At 40.0% G+C, this 27,248-nt stretch overlaps 2 protein-coding genes and 1 non-coding gene across 22 annotated transcripts in view; 1 reads left to right on the top strand and 2 right to left on the bottom strand.

Annotated features, from left to right (window-relative positions):
• FUBP1 (far upstream element binding protein 1) overlaps nucleotides 1-3,504 on the bottom strand; it is a 34,343-nt gene extending 30,839 nt beyond the window's left edge. For 7 of the 20 annotated variants that reach the window (XR_005986522.1, XR_005986521.1, XR_005986523.1 and 4 more), the window contains exon 1: nucleotides 3,207-3,504. Coding sequence is in view for 15 of the 20 variants with exons in the window: in XM_041746768.1 (XP_041602702.1) it covers nucleotides 3,207-3,326 (120 nt within the window). In the remaining 5 variants the exon portion in view is untranslated. The remainder of the gene's footprint in view (nucleotides 1-3,206) is intronic. The other 13 variants (XR_005986524.1, XM_041746771.1, XM_041746775.1 and 10 more) reach the window with 5 other exon arrangements.
• A 315-nt stretch (nucleotides 3,505-3,819) lies between these two features.
• The window catches only part of DNAJB4 (DnaJ heat shock protein family (Hsp40) member B4), a 43,269-nt gene continuing 19,840 nt past the window's right edge, over nucleotides 3,820-27,248 (top strand). Inside the window, exon 1 of the mRNA XM_041748816.1 lies at nucleotides 3,820-3,996. The gene's annotated coding sequence lies outside the window, so the exon portion shown is untranslated. The remainder of the gene's footprint in view (nucleotides 3,997-27,248) is intronic.
• On the bottom strand, nucleotides 22,596-22,701 carry LOC121488513. Its single transcript, XR_005987132.1, has one exon. It is a non-coding gene; the product is annotated as a U6 spliceosomal RNA (small nuclear RNA).

The raw sequence follows: 27,248 nt of genomic DNA, 5'->3' as shown, positions 1-27,248 counted from the left end.
TGAGGGTCAGTCCCAGGGTCTGAGGATAGAGCCCCGAGATGGGCATCTTACTGAACCTGGAGTCTGCTTGTCCCTCTCCCTCTGACCCTCGCTGCTGCTCTGCTCCCCTCCCCCATATTCTCTAATAAATCAAACCCTACTCAAGCACTACTTTTCAGCAGAGATTAATGGTAACTGAAAAATCAACAATTGTATTTTATAAAATATTCATTGCATTCAAACAACATAATGCAGTCTGAATCACTTTTACAATCAAGGAAGAGATTTCAAGAATACATGAGAATTTAAAAACTAATAGCTGTTTAGAGGCTAAAGAATCAGGCCTGATACTCTTGTTTAATTTGTGCTCTACCAAATATGGATTCCTAGGTTGATTCACTTCTATCTTCCCATAATGTCAAGGGGAAAAAAAAAAGGTAGAAACATACATTTTGATTTTCCAATGTTTTGGAGACAGAACTGGTAAGTGGTTATTTAAGTGTGATCACCAAAGAATCCCAACCCCATCCTTTTGAGTTACAGCTTGAAATACACAAATATAAATCTCTAAAGTGTACCGGCTGGAAACCCTGAACTAGAGAAGCAATCTGGTGCCCCTGTGCTGAATTTAGCTCAGAGAGTATTTAAAAATCTGGAAATTTCACATTAAAAAAATAAGTCACTGGGATTCTCTGGAAAAATGATTGGGCAATTTGGTCTAAATTACCAGATGGCAAAGTGAGCTAGGTAGGGACCAGGGACCCTAATCACTTGTCCTGCATTAATGAAAAACTGTCCAGTTAAAAAAGCCAGTAGCATCTCTGTTAGTACTCGGTTCTCTGAGGGCAAGAAGCTGTTCTTAGACCTCTTCCTTCCAAGAACAGCATAATATGCTGGACAAAAAAAAGAAACTTAAGATTAGATGGGGATTTGGGAAATACAATCTGATGCTTTTAATACACTTTAGGAAAAAGTTCGGATATTAACCTAACTTGTTCTCTTGTTCCAAGTACTCCTCCCTGTATTCCATTTCTATATCTCAGACAAGCAGCTACAACTGACATATAGAAGCATCTTCAAATGTAATCAAAAGGGGAAATTCAACTCAAAAGCTAAATTTAAGCATCTCAGGCTAAAGATCAATTCTGTAAAAAAAAATAAAATAGTTACAGCAAGACATCTGTAAAGAATCATTATCATTACAGCAAAAACATTGAGGCAAGTGACCTATTGGCATAAAAAGAGAGTACAAGAAATCCAGCTTGAAGACAATTTCTATATTTAAAAAAGCCATCTAACACAATTGGGAAATTATAGCTTAGCCAAATAACGAGGTCCAGTTTTTAATTAAAGCATGGTAACCCAAAGTCTTTCAGAAGTTGTATCCAACTGTACTCACCTCAATTTCCACCCTCTTTCCCCCAACCAACATTATCCTCCAGCGACTTCATTTCCTGGGTTCCTGTCATTCCAAAAAACCCCATACCTTTGCACAGGCTGCTTCTTTTTCCACTGCTCAAACTTTCACTCATTCTTTAAAGCCTTGCTTAAAGTATCAGTCCTTTGGCAGTTAAGCACCCCAATCTTTGGTGTTGTATACAGTGCCTGACTCACAGCTGGAACTCTATAAATGTTTACAGAATAAGTGGATAAATTAACGGTGCCGCTTTTGTCTACTCCTCTCTGAAAGTATTAATCAGATACTACTATCCGTTTGCGTTTGGTTCCTTGACTACATCATCACTTCCTAGAAGGCAGAACTACAATTCACATAGTAAAAAGACCTCTTAGGACCTAAGTACAGTGTGTAGCACAGATTAATTCAATACACTGGTTGCACAACAAATAATTCAGGTGAGTCTTCCAACCCAGTCTAATAAAAACCCGCTAACGGTTTCTACCACTATACAAATGTTTCGGTCGCTATTCTAAAAGCGTTCAGAAGAAATCAAATTCAGGCCAAAGAGTTGCACAATCGGTATTAATGGTGACTTTTTGTTGACTACATCTGATTATAACCAAGTACAGGCAAGTTACTTTATAATGTGTTCCCATTATAAAAAAGCCAGCGCTTTTGTTACATTATTACAGATCTTATGCAGCTTTGACTCCAACGATCCTGTAATAGAACTGGACGGTGAAAAAAAAAAAAAGTTAACGAAGTTACCTCCCAACGCACACAGAAAACAGACCACCAAATGAGTCTGACCGCCGTGCGCCCAAGCCTGTCCTCTAAATCAGGCCCCTAACATGAGAAAATGTCGTAACGAAGAAAATAAAGTTGCTTTCCCTGCATACAATTCCAGGCATACCTACAACAGACATTTTAAGTCCCAGTCACGGTAAGGGACTATCTAAAAGTTCCAATCAAGAAGTCTTCGAATTTCCTGAAGTAAATCTTTTTTTTTTTTTCCTTCTTTCTTTCTTTAAAAAAAAAAAAAAAAACAGCTTCCGTTTGGGAAAGAACTGCCTTCGGGGCAAATGTACGCAACCTACGTAATACAAAGAGGTCTGGTCAGTTTACGGCTCTGAAGTGAGAGGCAGATTCAAATTGAAACTTCGGGGTATAATGGGCCCGAAGCCATTTTGAGAAATAAAGGGGCGAAAGGGCTGGTGGAGCCAACCCACTGACACGCAAACCCTGCCTGAGGACGGAGTCCACGTCGGGATCCCAGCGCCGCCTTGCTAAGCCTCTTCCTGGTCGGCGTGAGCTTCACCTCGAGAGCCCCAACGAGCCGCAAGCTGGAAAGGCGGCTCTCCTGACACAATCCCCCCCGGCCATGGCTCCTGCGGGCAGACCCCAGTCCTCTCCCAGACTCATTGCCAGAACCTTCCACCTTATTGTGTGAGAACTACGCGCGCTCGATCCCACGGAGGCCGACGTTCGCTCTGAGGGGGGAAAAGAAAGAAAAAAAAAAAAAAGGAAACGCCAAGCTGACTCCTCAGAGAAGGCGGCGCGACTGCCGCAGGAGCGAGCGAGCGAGCCCGGGAGCCATCTGCGCGAAACGCGCGTCGCGGGTTCCAAGTGGCTTAAAACCCCAACGAGCACAAAACCGAGTTCCAGGCGCCCAACTACCACCGGCGTGGGGGAGCACGAGTCTCGTCGCATTTCAGAGGCCGGAAGGGCACTTCTTCCCTCTTCCTCATGCGCCAAGAACTAGCGGCCTACTCAGCCGGCGGCCAATTACCGCGAGCGGTCGCGATCCCGCCGCGCGGACCGGACTTACCTGCCGTGCTCTCTGCAGCGCATCTTTGAACGCATCGTTAACGCCGCCGCCGCCGCCGCCGCCGCCTCCACCACCAGCTGAGCCAGAAGAAGGCGGAGGCACTGTTGAGTAGTCTGCCATGTCTACGCTACAGTGGCCGCTGCCGCTGCCTCGCAGAGACCTTCCCTCAGCCAACTGCTAAGAAAGAAAGAAAATGGCGGCCGTCGAGGCTGTATCACATTCTTGTGCGACCATCGTGCCGTAAAGGGGCGGAGACTGAAAGGAGAAAGTCTCGCGATGTTTGGAAGCAACGAACCGGTGTGTGTGCGTGTGTGTGGGAAGGTAGGGCTGGGGAAAAAAAAAAAAAAAAAACTAGGGAAAGTCAGAGGGATGTCGCGAGGCTTGTGTTTAAGATCTCGCGAGACACGGGGTTTCTTTTGGCGCCTCCTCTACGCGTATTCTCTTGCCGCGGCCGTGCGGCTAGTACTTCCGGGGTGGCGCGGGAGGCACGCGCGGTGACCCTGCTTGGCTGGAGTTTCCGAAGCTCGGAAGAAAAGAGTCGCTGTTTTTTATTGGTTGCGGCCTCGGGGAGGGACTGGGGGGTGAATTTTCCGCCGGGGGTCATTCTGTGTATCCGTGGGAAAGGGGGGTAACGTCGGCAGGCGTAAGGACGACGCGGCCGCGTCTGGAGAGCGCCGCGCCCGGGACGCCGCGCGGAGATGCTCGCGAAGCCGCCCTCCCGGCCCGGCGGCACCTCGACCTGACTCTCAGGGTAGCCGAGGGTCCCTGTGCCTTGCTTCTAGGTGGACAGGTGTGTTTTATCGCCAGGTGGGCATGAAGTCAGGCTGGAGGCCGCCTTATGCCTCGGGCTGATGTGGATGCTTCGTTGCGGTGTGGATGAGGCTGTGGAACGGAGACCGCCGTTTGCCTTCATAAAAAACGTGATTGTTCCTAAAATCTCGTCACCACGCGTGGTAACCTAGTGTTGTGTGTGTCCGGAGGCCGGTTTAACGGAGGTCACCGTAGGATTAACAACAACATCCGTTTTCTTTTTCTTTTCTTTCTTTTCTTTTCTTTTCTTTTCTTTTCTTTTCTTTTCTTTTCTTTTTTCTTTTTCTTTTTTTTTTATTTCCCCCAACATGCGTTTTCTTGACTAAAATCGACTTTGTGTCTTTTTAAAAATAGTGTGCCCCAGCCCCGGGGCCCGGGAGAACCCTGTTTACCGTAGGACGCCGTTCCCGGTGGTCCTCCCGGGACTGACTTCCGGTACGTACTTCCGGTTCCCCTACTTGGGTTACCGAGTAGTTTCAGACCGTCCGGAGCGTTTGGTGGCAGGACCTTTACCGCTCTACTAGAAATCAGTAGTTTCAGACTCGTTGAGATGCTTTAGGCGTCGATCGAAGTGATGCCGCTCCACCCCCTCCCCCACCCCCAAGGCCTTTCTTTTTTGATAACAAAGACTGGAGTAAAACGAACTTTACCAACTTTGGCAATTTTGTGTTTGGTGACTCGGATCAAAAAAAAAAAAAAGTAGCACGTTTCCCATTGCGAGTGTTCGGGGTCTTTGGGGTGGGCTGTCCTGCTCCGCCAGTGAAACCTTTGCTACCGTCTTAGCAGTCTACAGCTTTCATTATCTTACCTATTTGTCTCCTTAGATTTGGAGGGGGGCGGATTCGTATTTGGGAAAGCAGTAAATGTGTCGGACTACGGATGGAAAGAGAACTGGCTAAAAAAAAAAAAAAAAAAAGACAAAAAGACTAAAAGCATGGTTGGGGCGTATTGCTGGACAAAATTTTTTCAGTTGTGTTTCGAGAAAGTCTGTCCAACAAATGACACTTGTTGATCAATTGGTTTTTCGCATTTTATCAATTAGACGTCTACCAGTCCTGATCAATGCAGAGTTGACCACAGAGTGATAGAATTTACCTCTCCACACAAATTAGCTTTATTTCGGACAACTTTAGTTGTCTCTAAATAGTGAAAGGAAAAAATATTTAAAAAAAAAATAGTGAAGGGAAGGACCTTCGTCTGTAGTTTATTTGTAAGGCTCTCCTGGAACCAGGGTGGGAGCCAGTTGGGATTGGTTTAGGTCAGGATTTCTTGACTTCAACACTATCGACACGTTTAACCAGGTGATTCTTTGTGCTGTAATAGGTTTAGCAGCATCCTTAGCCTCTACCGTAGATGCCAGTAACATAACACCCCCTGCCCCCACATACCACCACACACACAATTGTGACAGCCGGAAATGTCTCCAGACTTGGCTGATGTCCCCTGGTAGGCAAAATCATCCCTCCTTAACCACTGGTCAGCTTTCATTCCTGCCCCTTCCTCTCTATTGGAAAGACCCATTTACCATACTTTCATGGTAATGTTGCAAACTCTATTAATTTCCATTTAAACTCTGCCCAAGTTACCATCACTTCAATCTTGGATTATAATAGTGTTCTACTTGATTTTTCTGCTTCTACTCTTAAATCTCCACGATTTGCTTTTTCAAAGTATGAAGTTATAGGTAATAGACACGCAAGGCCTCAAAAGTAACAAGCACCTGTTACCAGTACTTTTGAAGCTCAAGCCTCTACCTGATTGTATAACAATTGTTTATTCATATAGCAGCTTGAATGATTTATTTAAAACAAATCAGATCATCTCACCTTTGTCTTCTTACTGCACTTTTTTTTTTTAAAGATTTATTTATTTCAGAGAGAGTGTGCGCATGGTGCAGGTTGGGATAAGGGCAGAGGGAGAAGGAGAGAGGCGGCTCCCTACTGACTGGGGAGCCCAACACTAGGCTGGGTTGGATCTCACGACCCTGAGATCATGATGTGAGCTGGAGCCAAGAGTCAAACACTTAACCCACTTAACCAACTGAGACACCCAGGTGCCCCAAGTATTGCCCTTATAAATCCTATCTCATGAAGTGGTGTAGGGGTTCCCTAAGATTGGACCACTGTCTCTAAACACTCCTCTCATTCTTCACTCACCTTGCTGTCCAAGATACTTTCTGCCTCTGGGATTTTATACTTGCTCTATCTTTTTTCTGGCCTGGATGCTCTTAAAGACTTTCACACGGATGATAGATGTGTCCTCATCATTTGAGGCTCAGTTCAAATGTCACCTCATTAGGCCATTTCTGACCTCTAGTTGTGGCATTCTGCAATCCCTGCAAATGTTTATAGCATTTATCTGAAATTATGTTCTATGTATTTGTTTATTGCTTCTTTTCCTTTAGAATATAAACTGGAGAACCAGGACTGCCTACCATTGACTAGTCCCTAATGCATAATCTGCGTTCTAGATATTTGTTGAATGAATGCATATTGAAAAAAATCTGCCTCTACGTTTGAGTTGGTTTTGTGAACTTGGGCAAGTAGCTTAGTGTCTGTCTGAGATTTCTCATCTATGTTAGTGATAATAACTTGCTTTACTCTCCTCAAATGAGGTATCTGAGAGCTCTTCAGAAACCAGAAAGTACTGTGCAAATGGAAACTAATTTTAAACGTGTAATTTGGCTTCTGGCATTTTATAATTAAAAAAGGATAATCTGTGTACATATTTTGGATTGCAGCTATGTTCAAATCTTGGGTTTGATAAATCCAGGATCCATGAGTGGCTCAGCAGTTGAGTGTCTGCCTTGGGCTCAGGGTGTGATCCCAGGGTCCGGGATCAAGTCCCACATCAGGCTCCCCTCAGAAGCCTGCTTCTCCCTCTGCCTGTGTCTGCCTCTCTCTGTGTCTCTCATGAATGAATAAATAAAACCTTAAAAAAAAAAAAAAAACGGATCCTGCAAGAGCAACTGAATTGTGGGAAAACCAACCAGTGACTTTTGATTAGGCTATGTGAGTTCTCAGTCCATTTGATCTTCTCAAAGCCATTTGTACTTTGCTGGTTACTGTAGATAATTTCATTGTAATTGATGAAATCAGGCTTTTCTTGGCTATATTCCCTTTTGCAATATAAATTTTCTTAAAAGTGGATGTATCATAGCTAATGGTCTAAAATTGGCTAATTGTGCTTTGAGAGATTGGCAAAATATTTGGCTGGATTATATTTTATAGATTCTTACCACAGAAATTGATATTTCATATTGCATCCTGAGGATGAAGCAAAAGTCAGTGTTTTTGAACTTCCAGAAGTCTAGCAGGAAGCATCTAGATTTACCAAATAACAGAGTGGAAAGATTAGCAAATGTAATAAAAGTGGGGTTATTAAATGTACCGGCAAGTTTTCTTCATTTACCTTCTGATTTATTGTTTACCAAATGACTGTGATTTTTTTCTTTGCACTTTTCACTTTTGGATGTGTTAAATCTATGAAATATAATAGACTCCTATTTTTAACCTGGAGAAAAATAGTCCATTATGGCTTTTTTTTCCCCTCCTCCTAATCCATTATGGCTTTTTAACGGGCTTTTTTTTTTTTTTTTTTAAGATTTATTTATTTGAGAGAGGTTGGGTGGAGGAGAGTGAGCAAAAGAAGAGAGAAGAGAGAGTCCCAAACAGACTGGTGTGTGCATAGCCCAACAAGGGGTTCAATCTCAAAAAAAAAAAAAAAAAAAAAAAAAGGTTCAATCTCATCACCTTGAGATCGTGACCTAAGCTGAAACCAAGAGTGGGATGCATAACTGACTGTGCCACCCAGGCACCCCTTAACAGGCATTTTAGAATGACAAAATTGTACAGGCTTCCTGGCTCAACTTTATACCAATCACCTACCTCCTAACCAGTCTTAGCCAAAAGGATCTCATAACTTCATGCTATACTCTGTGTCATTTAAACCAGGCCAGCATTTCCTCAGTACACAGTCACAACAGATGCAGGTTAGATTTGAGGAGGAAAGTGGCCACTTCAAATTAAAGTAAATGGTCCAGGATATTGTTAGGGTATTTGATCATTAGGTTGGTTATTGGTTTAATGACCTTTACATCCCTTCTGACTGAGTTTCTAGAATTCTATTTCAGACTAAGGTGTGAATGGAAGCAGAATATATTAACATTTTAGAGGACAAAGTTATGAACACAAATTAACTTTGGAGTATTTTGGAGGATGACATTTTGACCATTGTCTGAAACTGGAGGCAGCCTTAGATAGTGGAAAGGACTCTGGACTTGGTCCAAGAGGACCTGCGTTCAAGTATGATCAATATGCTCTTTGGTAATCACACAACTTCTTCCTGTTACCAGCATACCAATGAGAGGGCATTTTAATCTGTTTCTGAAAAATAGCCAATAGTAAGAGATAATAAAAAGTCTAATATTTTTACACTGTAATTTCTGTTTTCCCTTTTGGAAGCTACAATACTATCACTCTTCAGTTATTTGAAATTTCTCTGATTTGGTTGCCAAATTTGTATCCTGGTTGAAGGGCTGTAAGAAGACTGAAAAATACTAGGGTATTGCTCAATATCATTGATTTGCCCTAAATCCGGCCTTGTATCATCCTTGTCATTGTCCTTTATCCATAACTACAGAGCTCCCTTTCTGTCCGGTACTCTTCCCACCTCTTTTATTTTACTGTGGCCTGGTAATTTCCATTTTTCCAGAAAGCTTGTCCAAAACTCTAAAATTTAGGGATTCCTATTGTCATATACTACATCATGGCAATAATAGCATAATATCACTTATTGTTTGTTTGGAGTTACCACCAAATTGTAAAGTCTGTGACGATAGGGGCTGTGTCTTTCTCTGTGTCTTCACTGCATAGCACATTCATAGCAATAGCTAATAGTGGCTAGTGCTCCATACTGGGTTTGCCTATATTTTATTACCTAAGTGCTTTACCTGTGTTTAATTCATTTATTCTTACAATGGCTCTAAGAGGTGCTATTAAAATCTCTATTTTTCTGGGATATAGGTAAGTTAACTAATATGCCCAAGGTCACACTTGATCTTAGCCAAAAGGCTGAGAAGCGATGCCCAAGGTCATGTGTCCGTGTCAGTGATCTGAACCCAAGCAACCTTGAATCAAGCAGAATCTATAAAAAGTCAAGTAATGAAATGTATCTCTTTGTAATATCTGTGATGTGGTTTACAACTTAGCATTTCTTACTTGGATTTTAAAATATTTGCATTTTTATCAAGATACATGCCAAAGTTCTTCCTGAGAAGGCAGTTCTTAATGTAAGGTAACAAAAATATTACATACAAAAGTAAAGAACCCTTGTGTCGTACAATATGAAAGAAGTTTGTTCTTCTGTGTTAATTGCATTGGCTGGATTAGTAACATGCCTTACTAAAGTATATATAGGATGTGATGTGTGTTTGAGAGAGAGCGTGAATGTGGTAAATATATTTGGTATGATTAGTGTTATTTTTCAAATGTATTTTCAGGGGGCTTATGGGTTTGTAATACACATCACTAACGAAATTGTAAGCCTCTTCAAGAAAAGAATAGAATTGGGCAGCCCCAGCCCCGTTGGCTTAGCAGTTTAGCGCCGCCTTCAGCCCAGGGTGTGATCCTGGAGACCTGGGATCGAGTCCCACGTCGGGCTCCCTGCATGGAGCCTGCTTCTCCCTCTGCCTGTGTCATTGTCTCTCTCTCTCTCTGTCATTCTCTGTGTCTCTAATAAATAAATAAAGTCTTTAAAAAGACAAAAAGAATAGGATTGCTTAATTTTTGTTTTTCCTCTGTATTATCACACAACATCTGTGATAGTATTTATGCTGGTTGCATATTGGTTTCCTTTATAAAATAGCCCACCTCCCAAAAGAAACATACCAAGAGTTTTTAAATCAGAGTCTTCTGAAAATTAAGAGTAAAATTTTTTACAGACAAGGGTTCTTTGTGAAAATAAATTTTCTTTGCCCTTGTATATATGGGGGAAGAGGGAGGGGCTTGCTTAGGTGCCATTCCTAACATTACTAGATTCTTCAAATTTAATGAGAGAAGGACCATTCTTACTGTGTTGTACACAGGGCCTCTTTGAATATATATTGTTTGGCTGGTTGCACACATTTGTTGGCAACCTGCCTATAAGCAGGATCTGTCCTTTGACCAGGATCATGGGAGATACAGCATAGTGTCATAGAATATATAGGAAATTGAATATCAGTATTTAATGAAAAAATTTTAGAACTGCCTGCCCTTACTGATAAGCCATAACTCTCTCAAGCTTCCCCTTACTGTAGGAATAATGCTAAGTTGAAAATCTGATATTCTTGACAGCATCTGTCTCAAAAAACTGGCCTTTACCTCTCAGTTCCTTCCTGAGTGATTTCAGTTAATTCTATAGCATACATTCCAATAATTTCTAATAAAAGTGGTATATAATGATGCGGAATATAATATATAATGAAACTACAGAATATATGTAATATATATGATTTAATAATTTTTAAAAACATTTTATTCATGAGAGACAGAAGCAGAGACACAGGCAGAGGGAGAAGCAGGCTCCATGCAGGGAGCCTGATGGGGGACTCGATCCCAGGTCTCCAGGATCACACCCTGGGCTGAAGGTGGCGCTATACGGTGGAGCCACCCGGGCTGCCCTAATATAATCATTTTTTTAGGCCTGTGAAAGTTCAAAAAAAATTTAATTCAGTATATTAACATACAGTGTTATATAAGTTTTCTTAATTTACTCTGATTTGGTCCTGTATTTATTCCCTAGATGTATTTCCACACCTATCTCCAAGACTCCTTTTGTGTGTTGCCTCAAAACCAGAATGTCGGGGTGTCTGGGTGGCTCATTCTGCTCTGGGTGGCTGCCTTCAGCTCAGGTCATGATTGAGCCCAGAGTCCTACATCATTGACCCAGCTCCCTACTCAGCAGGGAGCCTGCTGGAGCTCCCTACTCCTTATCTCCCTCTTCTCTCTTTTTCTCAAATAAATAAGTAAAATCCTTTTTTTTTAATTTTAATTTTTTTTAAGATTTTATTTATTTATTCATGACAGACACACAGAGAGAGGCAGAGACACAGACAGGGAGAGAAGCAGGCTCTCCACAAGGAGCCTGATGTGGGACTTGATCCTGGATCCTGGGATTATGCCCTGGGCCGAAGGCAGACGCTCAACCGCTGAGCCACCCAGGGATCCCCATAAAGTCCTTTTATAAAAAGCACACAAAGGCAGCCCGGGTGGCTCAGTGGTTTAGCACCGCCTTCAGCCCAGGGCCTGATTCTTGAGACCCTGGATCGAGTCCCACATCCGGCTCCCTGTGTGGAGCCTGCTTCTCCCTCTGCCTGTGTCTGCCTCTCTGTCTTTCTGTCTCTCATAAATAAATAAAAATCTTTTTTAAAAAAATGTTTTTTTTTGGTTTTTTTTTGTTTTTATCTAGGCTAGGGCAGTGTTTCTTAAGGGTATGTTTGAGAAACACCGTGCATTATCTGGGGTATTTTTAAAAAATGTAGATACTTGGGTCCCACCTGGACCCAATGAAACATGTTTTTAGGAAATCTACTTTTCTTTAAAAAAAAAAAATAGGCGGGGATCCCTGGGTGGCACAGCGGTTTGGCGCCTGCCTGCCTTTGGCCCAGGGCACGATCCTGGAGACCCGGGATCGAATCCCACGTCGGGCTCCCTGCAGGGAGCCTGCTTCTCCTTCTGCCTGTGTCTCTGCCTCTCTCTCTCTCTCTCTCTCTCTCTCTCTCTCTCTGTGTGTGTGACTATCATAAATAAATAAAAATTTTAAAAATAAAAAAAAATAGGCTTCTTAGTTGATTCTTAAGCTTATCAGTTTGAAAACTGCCCTCTTTTGCAAAAAAGTTTAATAAATGCAGAATTTAGCTTAAATTTTGTTTGTTCAGCCAGACTAGTACATGTTCTGAAAACAGAGATCTTGTTCTCTCCCCTTTTTTCTCTCTGTATAAGAGAGCTGATTGAGGACTGGATCTTACTCTTTGGTTTGCCCAGTATGGTGTAGTGCTTTTATGTTGGTAAAACCTTTTGTTGTTGTTGTTTTCCTAAAATTTTAATATAAAATTGAATTGTTATAGTTACCACTTCCCAGCAAAGGCAGAGTTCAAATTATTAAATATGTGAATGTATGAATATTGACTTTTGAGACTATAAAGCATGGAAGAGAAGTTTCACTCAACTTTTCTTAGAATAGCAGACTTGGAAAGACCTTGAAGATCATCTCGTCTGTTTCTGTCATTTTATCATGGAGTTAATTTTGACCCAGATTGCATGAGAGCCATGCAGATTAATTACAGAGCCAAGACTAGATTCCTAGTCCAGTGCTCTTTATTTCATCAAAGAACTGAAGCGGCAGTGATTGGGTTAAGTTTCAGTTGGAGGTTTTTTGCTTCTTAGGTACAAGGGGAAAAAGAATCTGCAGAACCAAAAACATCTTGATTTTTGTAATCAGACATTTACCTTTACTTAACATTTATGTTTTGAAATAGATTACTGAAAGAGGATTTTTGCCAATGAAATCCTTAACTGAAGATGGGTGGGTGTGAGATGTAAAGCCCACTTGGCATACAGTTTTGTTGTTGTTTTTTAGTGGAACTTTGCTTCTCTGTCCTGACATTTCCATGTCTCTATTTATAGCAGTGATCTCTTTGGAATTTGCCTTCTGATTCTGTTTGTTCTTTTATGTTGCTTCATATTAACTGATATTCTCACTTCATTTTTGTTAAAATATATTTGAAAGGACTTGCAAATGAAAAGAAGGAATTAAAAATTTTAAAAGAAACATCTGAAATTGTTATTTTTCTGTGATTTACCATAATCATTGTTCATAATAGGTCATCTAATTGTAGTACCTACTGATGCAAATACTAATTTTTCAAGATAGAATGGTAATTTATTTTTGAAATTGAAAATCATATGAAGCCTACAATAAATTTCGTTTATCCAGGACAGATAATACTATTAGATTCTTAACAACCCTGTTCTTTAAGGATGTACTTTGATGTAGGTAAAGACCAAGAGATTTTTTTTTTTTTGAGCCTTTAAAATGGTAAACTCCTTAAGGAACTGTTTTATTTACCTTTGTGATTAACATAATACCTGTCATCCAGTAGGTGCTTATTTATTCAATTCAACAAAAATACTGGCCATTGTTCCAGATGCTGGAGATACAATAAATAAAATAGACAAATATGCTTACCCTCATGAAGTTTATCCGGGGGAGTGAATGTTGAATGAAACCATGAATCACTGTGAAGACTCCCACCTTTGTTTTCAGATCTTTGCATCAGTCTAAAAAAGAATAATCAGGGGGGATCCCTGGGTGGTTCAGCCGTTTAGCGCCTGCCTTTGGCCCAGGGTGTGATCCTGGAGTCCCGGGATCAAGTCCCACCTTGGGCTCCCTGCATGGAGCCTTCTTCCTCTGCCTGTATCTCTGCCTCTCTCTCTCTCTGTGTCTCTTGTGAATAAATAAATTTTAAAAATATTTAAAAAAAAGAATCATCAGGAGTTATGAGTTCGAGCCCCATGTTGGGTGTAGAGATTACTTAAAATCTTTAAAATATAATCTGTAGTTTATTAAGCAATGGGTTGAAGAGTTGGAATGGAAAAAAAAACTTGATCAGATCATTCATTAAACATTTACTTCCGAGTGTGCATATGTTATGAAATATTTGAAATAGTCACATAGTTGCCAGTTATTGTCATCCTGATTTTCATTCACTTGTGTTCTGTTTCCAACTTTTGAGTAAAGGCCTCAGTTGCCAGCCAAGCCACAACCAAGGAACTTCATCTCAAATCATACACTACTGAATGCTGCTGACTATGCTGGCCAGAAACTCCATATCCACTAAAGTTTAGTTGTTTGTTTATTGTCTCCTCTTCATGCTCTGTGGAGAGCATGAACTCCACAGAGCATCTTGTGGATTTTGGTTAGCACTGAATCCCAAGTAAATAAAATAATGTGCCACATAGTAAGTGTTTGTTAGTAAATATTAAGCAATCAGTCCCTGAGCACTCAAAATGCAGTTAATTACCTCACATTGGTACAACCTACATCTAGTCTTCAATTACTCAAAAAATAAAAATCTTCAATTCTAATATTCTCTCAAGAAGAGGTCTTTTCACTTTATCTTATTTACTAATATATTCTATTTTTCTGACATTTCTCTTTTTTTGAATCTCTATTACTTCCTGTCAGGAAGTTCGCCAGTCACTTCAAGAATTCCAACTCCCGGGATCCCTGGGTGGTGCAGCGGTTTGGCGCCTGCCTTTGGCCCAGGGCGCGATCCTGGAGACCCGGGATCGAATCCCACATCGGGCTCCCGGTGCATGGAGCCTGCTTCTTCCTCCACCTGTGTCTCTGCCTCTCTCTCTCTCTCTGTGACTATCATAAATAAATAAAAATTAAAAAAAAAAAAAAAAAGAATTCCAACTCCCATTCCCATCTTTCAATAGTGCCCACTATAAATCCACAACTTTTAATCACTTAAAATAGACATTGGATTTAAAGGAGCTTCAGTTCACCATTTGTTACTTAAGTGCTAGGTTATTTAACCTTGCCAGGTTTAACCTTTTCGAGTTTCAGTTTGTTCATTTGTGTCTAAATCTGTTTTATTTTTAAATTAAATTTTATGCCCAATGTGGGGCTCAAACTCACAATCCCAAGATCAAGGGTCACATGCTCTACTGACTGAGCCAGCCAGGCTCCCCCTGAGTTTCAGTTTGTTGTTTGATACCCTACACATGGCTATGAAAATTAAAAATGAGATATTTTAACCAGATGCTATTTCCTATAAGTAATGAAAACCCATATTAAATAATAAATTTTTAAAAATCCAGGCATAGAGTGGTCGGCCCTAGGGCTGGTTGATTTAGCAGCTCAGCAATATATGAGATACCCATTTTTTTTTCATCTTTGTCCTCTGCCATCCTCAGCACGTGGCTTAATGCTCCTAATGATTGCATAAGGGTTGCCATGGTTCCCAGTGTTACGCAGTCATAACTAAAGTGGAAGAAGAAAGTTTGTCTTTTAAAGCAAGGAAACCTTTCTACTACTCTCTTCCCCTGGATGCCAATCGGACTAACTTTGTGCTGACCAAAGCTGAATCACAGGCTTACTCTAGCAAGTAACATACTTGGTTTTGAATAATTAAGATTCATCTCCTGGGGATAGGGGAGAGGTCCCCACCTTCCTAGGAAAGTTTTTATTACTACTGCATATGTGAATCTTAGGACTCTGGCCATGGACTCCCCCCCCCCCCCCATCTACATTCACTCTAGTATAATCTCCTTTAGCCTCAAGATTTTAAGATCACCTCTACTCCTAATTTTTTATCTTCCGTCTGGACTGTGTCTTATGAATAGTAGACTCATATCCAACTGCCTTTTAGATACTACCATTTGTAAGTTTGATAGGCATCTTAAACTTGGTACATCCAATATTGAACTCCCCAATCCCCCACCCCTCAGCTCTTCTATGTTCCTATATTAGTCAACAGCAATTTTGTTCTTTAAGTTTCCTGAAGCTTAAAAACCTCGTAGTTACTGATTTCTCTCACATTCCACATCTGATTCATTAGGAAGTCCTATTGACTCTACCTTTAAAATGAATTAATATCTCCACTGCTACATTATTGTCCAAACCACCTGAATTATCACAATACATTCTTACTGGTCTTCCATCATTGCCTACCATCCTTTCCCACTCTTAATATAGAAACCAAGCAACCTGTCATTCTGCATAAAACTCTCCAATGGCTTCTCATCTTCCCCCCCAATGCAAGTCAAAGCCTTTAGTGGCCTACAAGACTCTACACCACCTAGCCACTTATTTGTCTGACTGTCCCTCCCCCCCCATCATTCTGACACAGCTGTACCTTGAAGTTGCCTAATATTCTCTCACCTCTTTTTATAGTTGATTTTTCCCTCTATCTGGCATCAACCCCCACATATATAGCTTTCTCCCTTTCCTCTTTCAAGTCACTGAACAAATGTCATTTTCTCTGTGAAGCCACTTCTGCTCACCCCATCTAAAATTTTTATTTTTATTTTCCTTAGCATTTTTTAAAGATTTTATTTATTCATGAGAGACACATAGAGGCAGAGACACAGGCAGAGGGAGAAGAAGGCTTCTCGCAGGGAGCCCCAATGCAGGACTCCTCCCAGGAGGGATCACCCTGAGCTCGAGGCAGATGCTCAACCGCTGAGCCACCCAGATGTCCCTTTCTTTAGCATTCTTATTTTCATTTACATTCCATATAGTAGTATTTTTAAAATATTTTTAATTATTAAGAAATTTGTATAGGAGTGCCTGGATGGCTCAGTTGGTTAAGCAGCTGACTCTTGATTTTGTCTCAGGTCATGATCTCAGGGTCCTGGGATGGAGCCCCACATGAGACTCCTTGCTCAACAGAGTCTGTTAGAGATTCTCTCTTTCCCTCTCCCTTCCTCTCTGCCTCTCCCCCTGCTCATACACACCTGTTTTCTCTCTTCTCTCTCTGTCCCTCAAATAAAAAGGTCTTTAAAAAAAATTATATCTTCCCCATTAGAAAGTAAAGTACATGAGGTAGGAATTTTTGTTCATATGTATCCCTGTAGCTAGAAAGGTGCCGTGGCATATGGGAAGGTCCTTAAAATGTTTGTGAAGAAATTAATCTCTGTTCATCATGATTTTTTGGTTTCAGCTGGGTCCAATTTAGTAATCTTAGAATCTTCCTGTTTCCCATAACTGCTATGCCAGACGATCGCCATTCCTGTTAGATACCCTACATTTATTCTTAGCTCTTTAGTAGTGGATGTTCTTTTTTTAAAAAACTTTTAAAGAACATTGATAGCATCGGGGATCCCTGGGTGGCTCAGGTTTCGCGCCTGCCTTTGACCCAGGGCAGGATCCTGGAGTCCCAGGATCGAGTCCTGTGTCGGGCTCCCAGCGTGGAGCCTGCTTCTCCCTCTGCCTGTGTCTCTGCCTCTCTCTCTCTCTCTATGGCTATCATAAATAAATCAATAAATCTTAAAACAAACAAACAAACAAAAGAACATTGATAGCATCTATGAACTTGTTCTTCCAAGCTCATCCTCTTTCCTTCATATTTATAAATTGGTTAATCTCAGAGCCCACTTCGCATTTTGTTCAAATTTTATCTACTTGTACTCTTGGTACCAAACCATCCAATCTTCTCTGAACCTTATCTAAGCAATAATTTCTTAAGTATTTTTTTATATCTCATTCTTATATATCTCATCTTCCTCTACATTGTCGTCTTCTCTTGACCATTTTAAAACCTCCTTTATACCCTCCCTCCCTTCTTTCCTTCAGATGACTTTCTTGAAATGTTTGAATTTATTACTCCATTTTCATATCCCTCTTATTCAATTCATTGGATTCTGGCTTTTGCTTTTCATTGCCTACAGTTACATTTACTTCGTAGGATTGTTGTGAGAAATTAAATGAGTTTATATGTGTTAAGTTTTTAGAGTAATGCTTGCACATAGTTAATGTTTTTTTAAGTGCTTACCATGATTACCAATAACTCTTGAAATCAAGATCACCCTTGTGAGTACTCTTCTATTACCTTTCTTGTCTTTACTATATCCTTCATGAAATGTTCCTCTTAATTTTGGGACACCAGTGGTATCAGGATGCTTTCACCTTCAAGTAACAGAATCTCTCAAACAGGAAGTCCAATGATGGGTGGTTCCAGGATTGATTGAGAGATGCAACAACGCTATTGAGAAACCAAGCTCTTGCTCTTTACCCTCTACCATTCTCACTGTGTCACAGATGTTTACCTTCAGGGTTGTAAGATAACAGGCATCGTGTTTTCATTATCCAAAAGCAGAAAGGCAGTTCTGGGATTGGGGTTTCTCCTGGGTAGGTATTTCTTTATGGGGAGGACAGTCTGCCTAAAGTTCCCCAGAGCATTTCCCTCACCTCCCATCGACCATCCCTCACATCAATCACTGGTAAGAGGAAATGTGATTACTATGAAAGATTTAAACTAACCATGAATCATTCCCCAGGGACTGGGGATGCTCCACCTTCCTTGAGTTCATTATTTTGGAAGAAATTAGTTATCTGTTAAGCTAGAAAGAAGATAGGAATGGTTGTTTGGTTCATAATCAGTAGTATCTCCCATTCCATTGTCACTTGGTCTCTGTTCCTTTTCAGTGTTTTTCATTGTCTTCTCTTGATTGATATGTCCCTTAAATGCTGGGCATCCTAACGTTCTGTCTTTGATTCTTTCAAAAATTATTCCTCTCTCACACTCTACTTTTTCACTTTTTTTTTTTTTTTTTTTTTTTTAGTTTTTATGTATTTATACATGAGAGACACAGAGAGAGAGGCAGACACACTGGTAGAGGGAGAAGCAGGCTCCCCACAGAGAGCCCAATGTGGGGGACTCAATCCTGGGACTCCAGGATCATGACCTGAGCCAAAGGCAGATGCTCAACCATTGAGCCACCCACCACTTGTGTTACCATATTTTCTAAAGCTTTATTTTATCTAAGACTTTTTTCCTAAGTCCCAATTCAGAATATCCAACTCTTTCCTGGACACCTTTATGCACATTCAATTCAATTAATTATTGTTGTACTACGTTTTTGGGAGTCAAATAAACCTTTGCCATATATGATCTTACATTATAGTTGGGGAATTAGAGAAATGAGTTGTTAAATGATAGTAAGTAGGAATGCAATCTTACCAAGCAATAAAATTTACCAAGTATAGAAGTAATATAGATGAATGGGTGATTAATAGGGTGGTAGACATGTTCTAGTGGATCTCCTATTGCCCTTCAAATGTACTCTTCCTATATGCTATATTCTGTACTGTCATTAGTAACCCAACTTAGCACACCTTTGTTCAGTCTAGAAACCAGGGGAATCTAAAATCCTTCAAAATCCCCAGATATAGTTGGTTGGCAAGTTTTACACATTCTGCCTCTTTTATTACTTAAATTAATTACCAATTTGTCTTTTTATATCATAGTCACACTTTAGGTCCCTGTAATTTCTCATTTCATTGACTTATTTACTCAGTAAAAGTCATTTAAATAGCAATGTATTATAAGGCTTTGCACTAGAAAAAAAAATTGTAGAAAAAAACCCCCAAACTGGATCTCTCAGGGATGGTACAATCCTGTAAGACATAAGCAAATTGATGGTTATGTAGTTGTGATAAGTGATAGAGTGGAGAACTGGGGAAAATATAGGAACTCAAGGTCAAGGGAACCTAATCCAGGCTGGCACTCAGATTTGCCCAACTAGAGGCTGAGTCTCAAAGCGGTAGTAAGCTCCATGCAGAGGGGAAAGAGTGGAATACACCCCCACCATTTCCTTTATGCATACCAATAATATATCACTTCAGGAACATTACTTTGGGTGGCTGTACTTAATATTGCTGTTGCTTAAAAACAGTTTTTTAACTGACCATTAATTTAGAAGATTACCAGTAGTAGTATATCATTATACAGTTAGTTGATCCTTCATCATTCACCAATTCTGTACTTTCATATTTGCCCTACTAAGAAAAAAATTTTTTTGCCCTACTAAAATTTATTTATAATCCTGAAATCAGTATTTGGGATGTTTTCTCAGTCATTTACAGGCATATGCAAATGAAGAGGCAAAGCTGCATTAAAAAAAAAAAAAAAGCTAATCCAGTGTTCCCAGCTGAGGTCCAACAAGGAAGGCAGTGCTTAGACTCCTTATTTTAGCTCTCATAACAAGCCTTTGTGATCTATTTAGTGCATTTTTGCAATTTTTGCATTTGTATGCTTTTTGTTGGTGACTTCAGTGTTCAAAGAAATGATTCAACTTAGGGCTGAATTGCTGTCTAGTGTTCCTAGCCACAGGAAGGCTGTGATGTGCCTTATGGAGAGAATGCACGTATTGAGCTTCATTTAGGCATGAGTTATAGTGCTATTGGCCTTGAGTTGTTCGATGTTAAATGAGTTGTCTTGAAGCAGAAACACACATAAAACAAGAATATGTATTGATGACTTGACTTAACCCTGCCATTTCCCTTAGGGGCAGTGGTTCCTTTAGGGGATGATGAATTATTTGGTAATTATTTGGCAATTCAGCATCCAACTTCATAGAACATAACTATGGCAAATAATAAGAATCGACTATTTTGTGGATAAATTTGATTTTTGGAAATAGCCAAAAATGGCCAGGAGGGATGGGTTACATGAGGATGGTTAAGCTGGACAATATAGAGGTATGATTATTAAAGTCTTTGTCAACCTTTTATTTTATTTTTTCTTTTGAAGATTTTATTTATTTGTTCATGAGAGACACAGAGAGAGAGAGAGAGAGAGAGAGAGGCAGAGACACAGGCAGAGGGAGAGGCAGGCTCCATGCAGGGAGCCTGATGTGGGACTCGATCCCAGATACTGGGATCACCCTCTGGGCTGAAGGCTAAACCGCTGAGCCACCCAGGGGATATTCCCCTTTGTCAACCTTTTAAAACATATTCCAAAATAAATAAATAAATAAAACCTATTCCACCCTTGTAATAAACAAATAGCTTACTCACCACCCTAAATATTCTAGTATAGTCCCCTTAGCAGAGCTGCCCAGGTTGAAAATTAGTGCACATGTTTTATTTTACCATCAGCTAGGCTCATGTTTTATTTTATTTATTTTTTTAAAGACTTTATTTATTTATTTATTTATTTATTTATTTATTTATTTATTTAAAAGATTTTTATTATATTTATTCATGAGAGACATAGAGACATAGGCAGAGGGAGAAGCAGGCTCCATCTTAGGACCCCGGGATCACAACCTGAGCTGAAAGCAGAAGCTCAACCACTGAGCCCCCCTGGTGCCTCTGAGCTGATGTTTTATGGTGAAAGCTGCATTTAATAGTGAAAACTATGGTTTTTTTAAAGTTAAGTAGATACAATAAAATTTATTATAGTGCATGCTTAGATTTCCCTCTCCTTCTAGTCAAGAATAGTTTGTATAAAACAAAGGTTGGCAAACATTTTTGTTAAAGGCCAGACAGTAAATGTTTAGGTTTTGTGGGCCATATGCTGCAACCCTTCTACTCTGCCACTGTATGGTGAAAGTGGTGATAGATACTAGGTACTATTTTATACATTTGTATTGTAAACTCCTGATATTGTTTTATCTTTTATGGCATATAACACAGTAGAGTCTCGATAACTGTTGCCTTGACTTCTTGATTTAGCTTAGAGAATAAAAAGGCTATATTTTAAAATATTTAAAAGTCAAACATTAAAAACCACCTATTTAAAATTAAATTATTCTTGGGTCACCTAGACAGCTCAGTCAGTTAAGCCACTACCTCTTGATTTCAGCTCAGATTATTATCTCAGGGTCCTGGGATCAAGCCCCAAGTCCTGTGGGGCTCCCTGCTCATTGAGGAGTCAGCTAGGGTTTCTCTCCCTCTGCTGCCACTCAGTCTCCCTCTCTCTCAAATAAATAGGTAAATCTTAAAAAAGATAACATTAAATTATTCTTGAATCCTTTTTTTTCCTCTTATCCTTAAATGTCCTCCTTTAAGCAATTACAGTAGTTTGGGCTCATTGTATTTGGAATTAGGCAGTCAATGGCCTTACTTTATAGTAGTTGATGACTACTACAAGAACATGTTGGCTTGTTTTATACATTTCCTAATACTTAACGTTTGATAGGTTGCAATAAAGTCTTTGAATCATAGTTAAATCACCGTAGCAGTGGTTTAATTATTAGGACTTTATGAGCGCATTGTACTATAAAGATATTTGATAGTTTGGATAAGGTACTGATTTGAATTAAATAAAACAGTTGGAGAGCTAAACTTGCTAGATAATCAGTTTATTGCAGTTTTGGCTAAGATTCTAACAGTTCAGTGAAATAGCCTGTGTTCTTCTTTCCTGCCTCTCCTCTGTGCTACATTTTTTTTCTTTGTAGTCCTGGTCTTGTTCTGAGGAACTGTTGGTTTGACTGTAGCCACAGACTACTTCCAAGGGATTCTGATGCCTTCTCTCACTACTTACGAGAGGAGAGAGGAGAAACTTTAGAAAAGAATAAAGAAAACCACATAAATTCCTCATTTCCTAGTGTTGCTTTTACTTTTAACACTGTGAAAGCATATACTAAGTGAACATGGAGCCATTTTGTGTGGAGCTATTCCTACTACTTTAAATGTAAAGTATCGTTTCAAAAAATACAAGTGTCTTTTTCTTAAAAAATGGAATGCTATTTTTCAACATGATTGAGGTAAAATTGGCAAAATTGTAAAATATTTAAATATCACACACTGTGATAATTTTGATATATGTATGCATTGTAAAAAAATTCCTCCCCTTTAGTTAATTCACATCCATCACCTCACATATTTACCTTTTTTTTTTTTTTTTTTTTATGATAGTCACACAGAGAGAGAGAGAGGCAGAGACATAGGCAGAGGGAGAAGCAGGCTCCATGCACCGGGAGCCCGACGTGGGATTCGATCCCGGGTCTCCAGGATCGCGCCCTGGGCCAAAGGCAGGCGCTAAACCGCTGCGCCACCCAGGGATCCCCCCTTTTTTTTTGTTAAGATAGTAAATGCTTCATAAATTTGCATGTCATTCTTGCCCAGGGGCCTTGCTCATATTTTAGTGTTATTCCATTTATAGTATATGTGTTGCTGAAGTGAACACTAGGATGCTATTTTATATGCAAAAATGGACTTTTCTTTAGTGTGCATCTGTTAAGATTTTATTTCCCCTAAATGTACATGTGAGAGATGTATATGTGTGATATACTTAAGTTCATAGGTTGAGGTTTCTGAAAAATTGGATCATAGCACTGGTGATTAATAGGAATCTCTATATCTACACTGGCTAATAGAGTGGCCACTAGCCACATGAAAGCTAAGGGCCTGAAATGTGGCTATCTGAATTGAGATGTTTAAGTGTAAAATTCGCACTGGATTCTGAAGACTTAGTACCAAAAAGAGTGTAAAAGATCTTATCTTTATATTGATTACATGTTGTGATGATAATATCTTGGATTTATTGGGTTAAATAAAATACATTATTAAAATTAATTTTACTTTCCTTTTTACTTTTATTAAAATGTGGATTCTAGAAATGTCTACATGACATATGGGGCTCACTTTATATTTCTGTTGGACAAAGTTGCTCTAGATTATATGATTTTTCAATGTAGACTGTTATAATCAAATATCAATTTATAAGACCCATTTAAAATGATCTAGAAGGGCACCTGGGTGGCTCAGATGGTTAAGCATCTGCCTTCAGCTCAGGTTATGATCCCGGAGTCCTGGGATGGAGCCATATCAGGCTCCCTGCTGGTTGGGAGTCAGCTTCTCCCTCTCCTGCTCCTCCCCTTGCTCACGGTCTATCTCTTGGTATCTCTCTGTCTCAAATGAATAAGTAAAATCTTCAAAAAAGGAAAAAAAAATAACCTAGAATTCTATAGATTTTTTTGGCTCTCTTATTCAATATTATAAAGTAATGTAGAGGGACGCCTGGGTGGCTCAGTGGCTGAGCATCTGCCTTCGGCTAGGGGTGTGATCCAGAATACGGAATCAAGTCCCACATCGGGCTCCCTGCATGGAGCCTGCTCCTCCCTCTGCCTATGTCTCTGCCTCTCTCTCTCTCTCTCTCTCTCTCTCTCTCTGTGTTTCTTATGAATGAATAAAATCTTAAAAAAATAAGTAAAAAATAAAAAGTAATGTAGAAAACATTTTATTTTAACTAATTCCAAAATGCTAGGAAAGTATGAGATTAGCTCATTATATGTTTACCAGTCCTCTAGTAAGCTTTTCAGTGACTTTTTATAAAAGAGGGTAGGAAGAAGGGCAAGTCGTTACTGGGCTATTTTATTAGGATACTTTTTTTTTAAAACAAGGAAAACCTTGTGGGAAGGAAATTTTTTTTTCTTTTCTCTCTCTCTTTTTTTCTTTTTCTTGAGTTGGCCCCACGCACGTACAACATGGGTTTGAACTCCTGACCCTGAGATCAAGAATCACATGCTTACCAACTGAGCCAGCCAGGCGCCCCAGGATGCATTTTAATATCATCACAGAATAAAATCAGTTCTACACTCCCCAAAAAATAATTTATATTTTAAGTTTTTACTTATTAAGTAATCTCTATACCCAACGTGGGGCTTGAACACAAAACTCCAAGGTTAAGGGATCCCTGGGTGGCTCAGCGTTTTAGTACCTGCCTTCGGCCCAGGGCCTGATCCTGGAGTCCCGGGATCGAGTCTTAAATCGGGCTCCCTGCATGGAGTCTGCTTCTCCCTCTGCCTGTGTCTCTGCCTCTCAGTCTTTCTCTCTCTCTCTCTCTCTCTCATTAATAAATAAATAAAATCTTAAAAAAAAAAAAACCCAAGGTCAAGTGTTGCACGCTCCACAGATTGAGCCAGCTAGGTGCTCCTGTACTTCTAAATTTTGTTGTAAACCTTTTCTTTTGTAAAGACCATTAAATCAATAAAATTATATGTGTATATTCTATTATAGTGCTTTCTGCAGGGAATGTATTATAAGATCAAGCAATGATGCAGTATTGAAACTTGGGGAGTTACCAATATAACTATAGTGATAAAGTGCTGGGAAATTCCAGTGGTACAGACAATAGTCCAAGGAGAATGATGACTGATAAAAACTCTTGTTCTTTTTTTTTTGTAGTTTGATATCTTCTACTGTTGCTCTTGAAGCTTACAAATACCAATGAAATTTTGTCAAGAACACTGTCCTTAGAAACAAGAAAGTAATTTCACTAGCTTCAAAGTAAACTGACACTTAAGGACTATCAAATACATTTTAAAAGAAAGTTTGTGGGGCACCTGGACAGTTTAGTTGGTAGAGCATGCGACTTGATTTTGGGGTTGTGAGTTCAATCCCCACATTGGACATAGAGTTTACTTTACAAATTAAGTTTGTTTCAAAGACCTAATGAATTAGCCCTTTTTAAAGAACATGAAAGAGAAGTCATCAAGTTAAAAAATGACATTCAGGGGCAGCCCAGGTGGCTCAGCGGTTTAGCGCCACCCTCAGCCCAGGGCGTGATCCTGGAGACCTGGGATAAAGTCCTACATCGGGCTCCCTGCATGGAGCCTGCTTCTCCCTCTGCCTGTGTCTCTGCCATTCTCTCTCTCTCTGTCTCTATGAATGAATAAATAAAGTCTTAAAAAAAAATGACATTCAAAACTTAACAATCTGACCGTAAGTTTTTTTGTCAGCTCCCTAATATGAGCCTTCCTAGATCCTATGCTTTAATCTGACCCATTTTGTTTTGTTTTGTTTTTTGTTTTTATATCTCACATACATTTTATGTTCTTTTCCTCTGGGCTCTGTCTTGATCCAGATTGAAAACCCTCCCCATGCTCCTCTCTCTTTGTAAATTCTATCAATCTTTCAAGACCCTGCTCATATTTTTCTTTTATAAAACTTTCCTATACCCACTACTCCAGCTCAAGATGAGCATATAATTAACATTTTTATATATTTTCTTTTTGTAAACCCTTTCGCATATTTTCTCATTCTTTATAGATAGAGATGATGTTTTATAGAATCAGGGAACTGAGCCTCAGAGAAATAGTCCTTCTTCCAGAACATCATAGAGATTACTAAATTGCAAAGCTAAGAATGTTAGAACCAACTCCTCTTATTCTGAGTTTCACCATCTTTTCTCTGTGGCTGAATGGTTCCTTAAATCCTGTAACAGTTGCATAACACACTTAAAGCTATTATTTTTTTTACTCTATTTGTATCAAACTATTTAACTGGATTGTTAGCTGCAGGCTTGAAAAGGGATATGTACAGATTGTACATGAGAAAGGGAATAAATGCAAAAGGTCAAGAGAGCTGAATACATTTCTTGATAATAGAATCAAAGAGGTCATTAAGAGTTCTTTACCAGTCCATTTGCTTTTCTGAAAGCGTGATACTTTTTTTTTTTTTTTAAGATTTTATTTATTCATGAGAGACAGAGGGTGAGAGAGGGGCAGAGACACAGGCAGAGGGAGAAGCAGGCTCCATGCAGGGAGCCCGATGTGAGACTCGATCCTGGGACGCCAGGATCACGCCCTGGGCTGAAGGCAGGCACCAGACCGCTGAGCCACCCAGGGATCCCCATATGATACCTTTTTTTTAAAGTCCAGGGCATGTGGCTTCCTGGGGAAATTCTATCAAACATTTAAATTTTTCTTTTTTTTAATTTATTATTTATGATAGTCACACACACAGAGAGAGAGAGAGGCAGAGGGAGAAGCAGGCTCCATGCACCAGGAGCCCGACGTGGGATTCGATCCCGGGTCTCCAGGATCGCTGTCCTGGGCCAAAGGCAGGCGCCAAACCGCTGCGCCACCCAGGGATCCCCATATGATACCTTTTTAAAGCTGATACCTAGACTTACTCCTTTTCCTCTACCTTAATGCCAAATTTTTAGTATAATTCTTTTTTATTTTATTTCATTTTATTTATTTATTAATGAGAGACAGAGAGGCAGAGACATAGGCAGAGAGAGAAGTGGACTCCATGTAGGGAGCCCAATGCAGGACTCAATCCCAGGACTCCGGGATCACCCCCTGGGCCCAAGGCAGATACTCAGCTGCTGAGCCACCCAGGTGTCCCCAAATTTTTAGTATAATTCTTAAAGCAAAGCTAAACAGCCAGGTCTTCCCTGACCGTCCTGGCTAAAGTAACTCGTCTCCATCAAATCCCTGTCTTAGAAACATTTAAAATTTTTCTTAGAGTGGGATCCCTGGGTGGCTCAGCGGTTTGGCGCCTGCCTTTGGCCCAGGGCATGATCCTGGAGTCCCGGGATCGAGTCCCGTGTTGGGCTCCTGGCATGGAGCCTGCTTCTCCCTCCTCCTGTGTCTCTGCCTCTCTCTCTCTATGTCTATCATAAATAAATAAATTAAAAATAATAATTTTCTTAGAAACATTTCTAAAAATTTTTAAAGATTTTATTTATTCATGAGAGACAGAGAGGGAGAGAGGCAGAGACACAGGCAGAGGGAGAAGCAGGCTCCATGCAGGGAGCCTGATATGGGACCCGATTCCAGATCTCCAGGATCATGCCCTGGGCCGACAGCAGGCCCTAAACCGCTGAGCCACCCAGTCTGCCCTATTAACTTGATCTTGATTATCTTCGCCCACTGGAATATGAGTTGAATGAAAGTAAGAATGCTATCTATCTAGTTTATAGCACATAGTAAGCCCTCAGTAAGT

The sequence above is a fragment of the Vulpes lagopus genome, chromosome 3 (genome assembly GCF_018345385.1).
Source record: "Vulpes lagopus strain Blue_001 chromosome 3, ASM1834538v1, whole genome shotgun sequence".
In the NCBI taxonomy this organism is placed as follows: domain Eukaryota; kingdom Metazoa; phylum Chordata; class Mammalia; order Carnivora; family Canidae; genus Vulpes; species Vulpes lagopus.
Note: the sequence above shows the minus strand (reverse complement) of the source record. Positions and strands in the feature narration are given on the sequence as shown.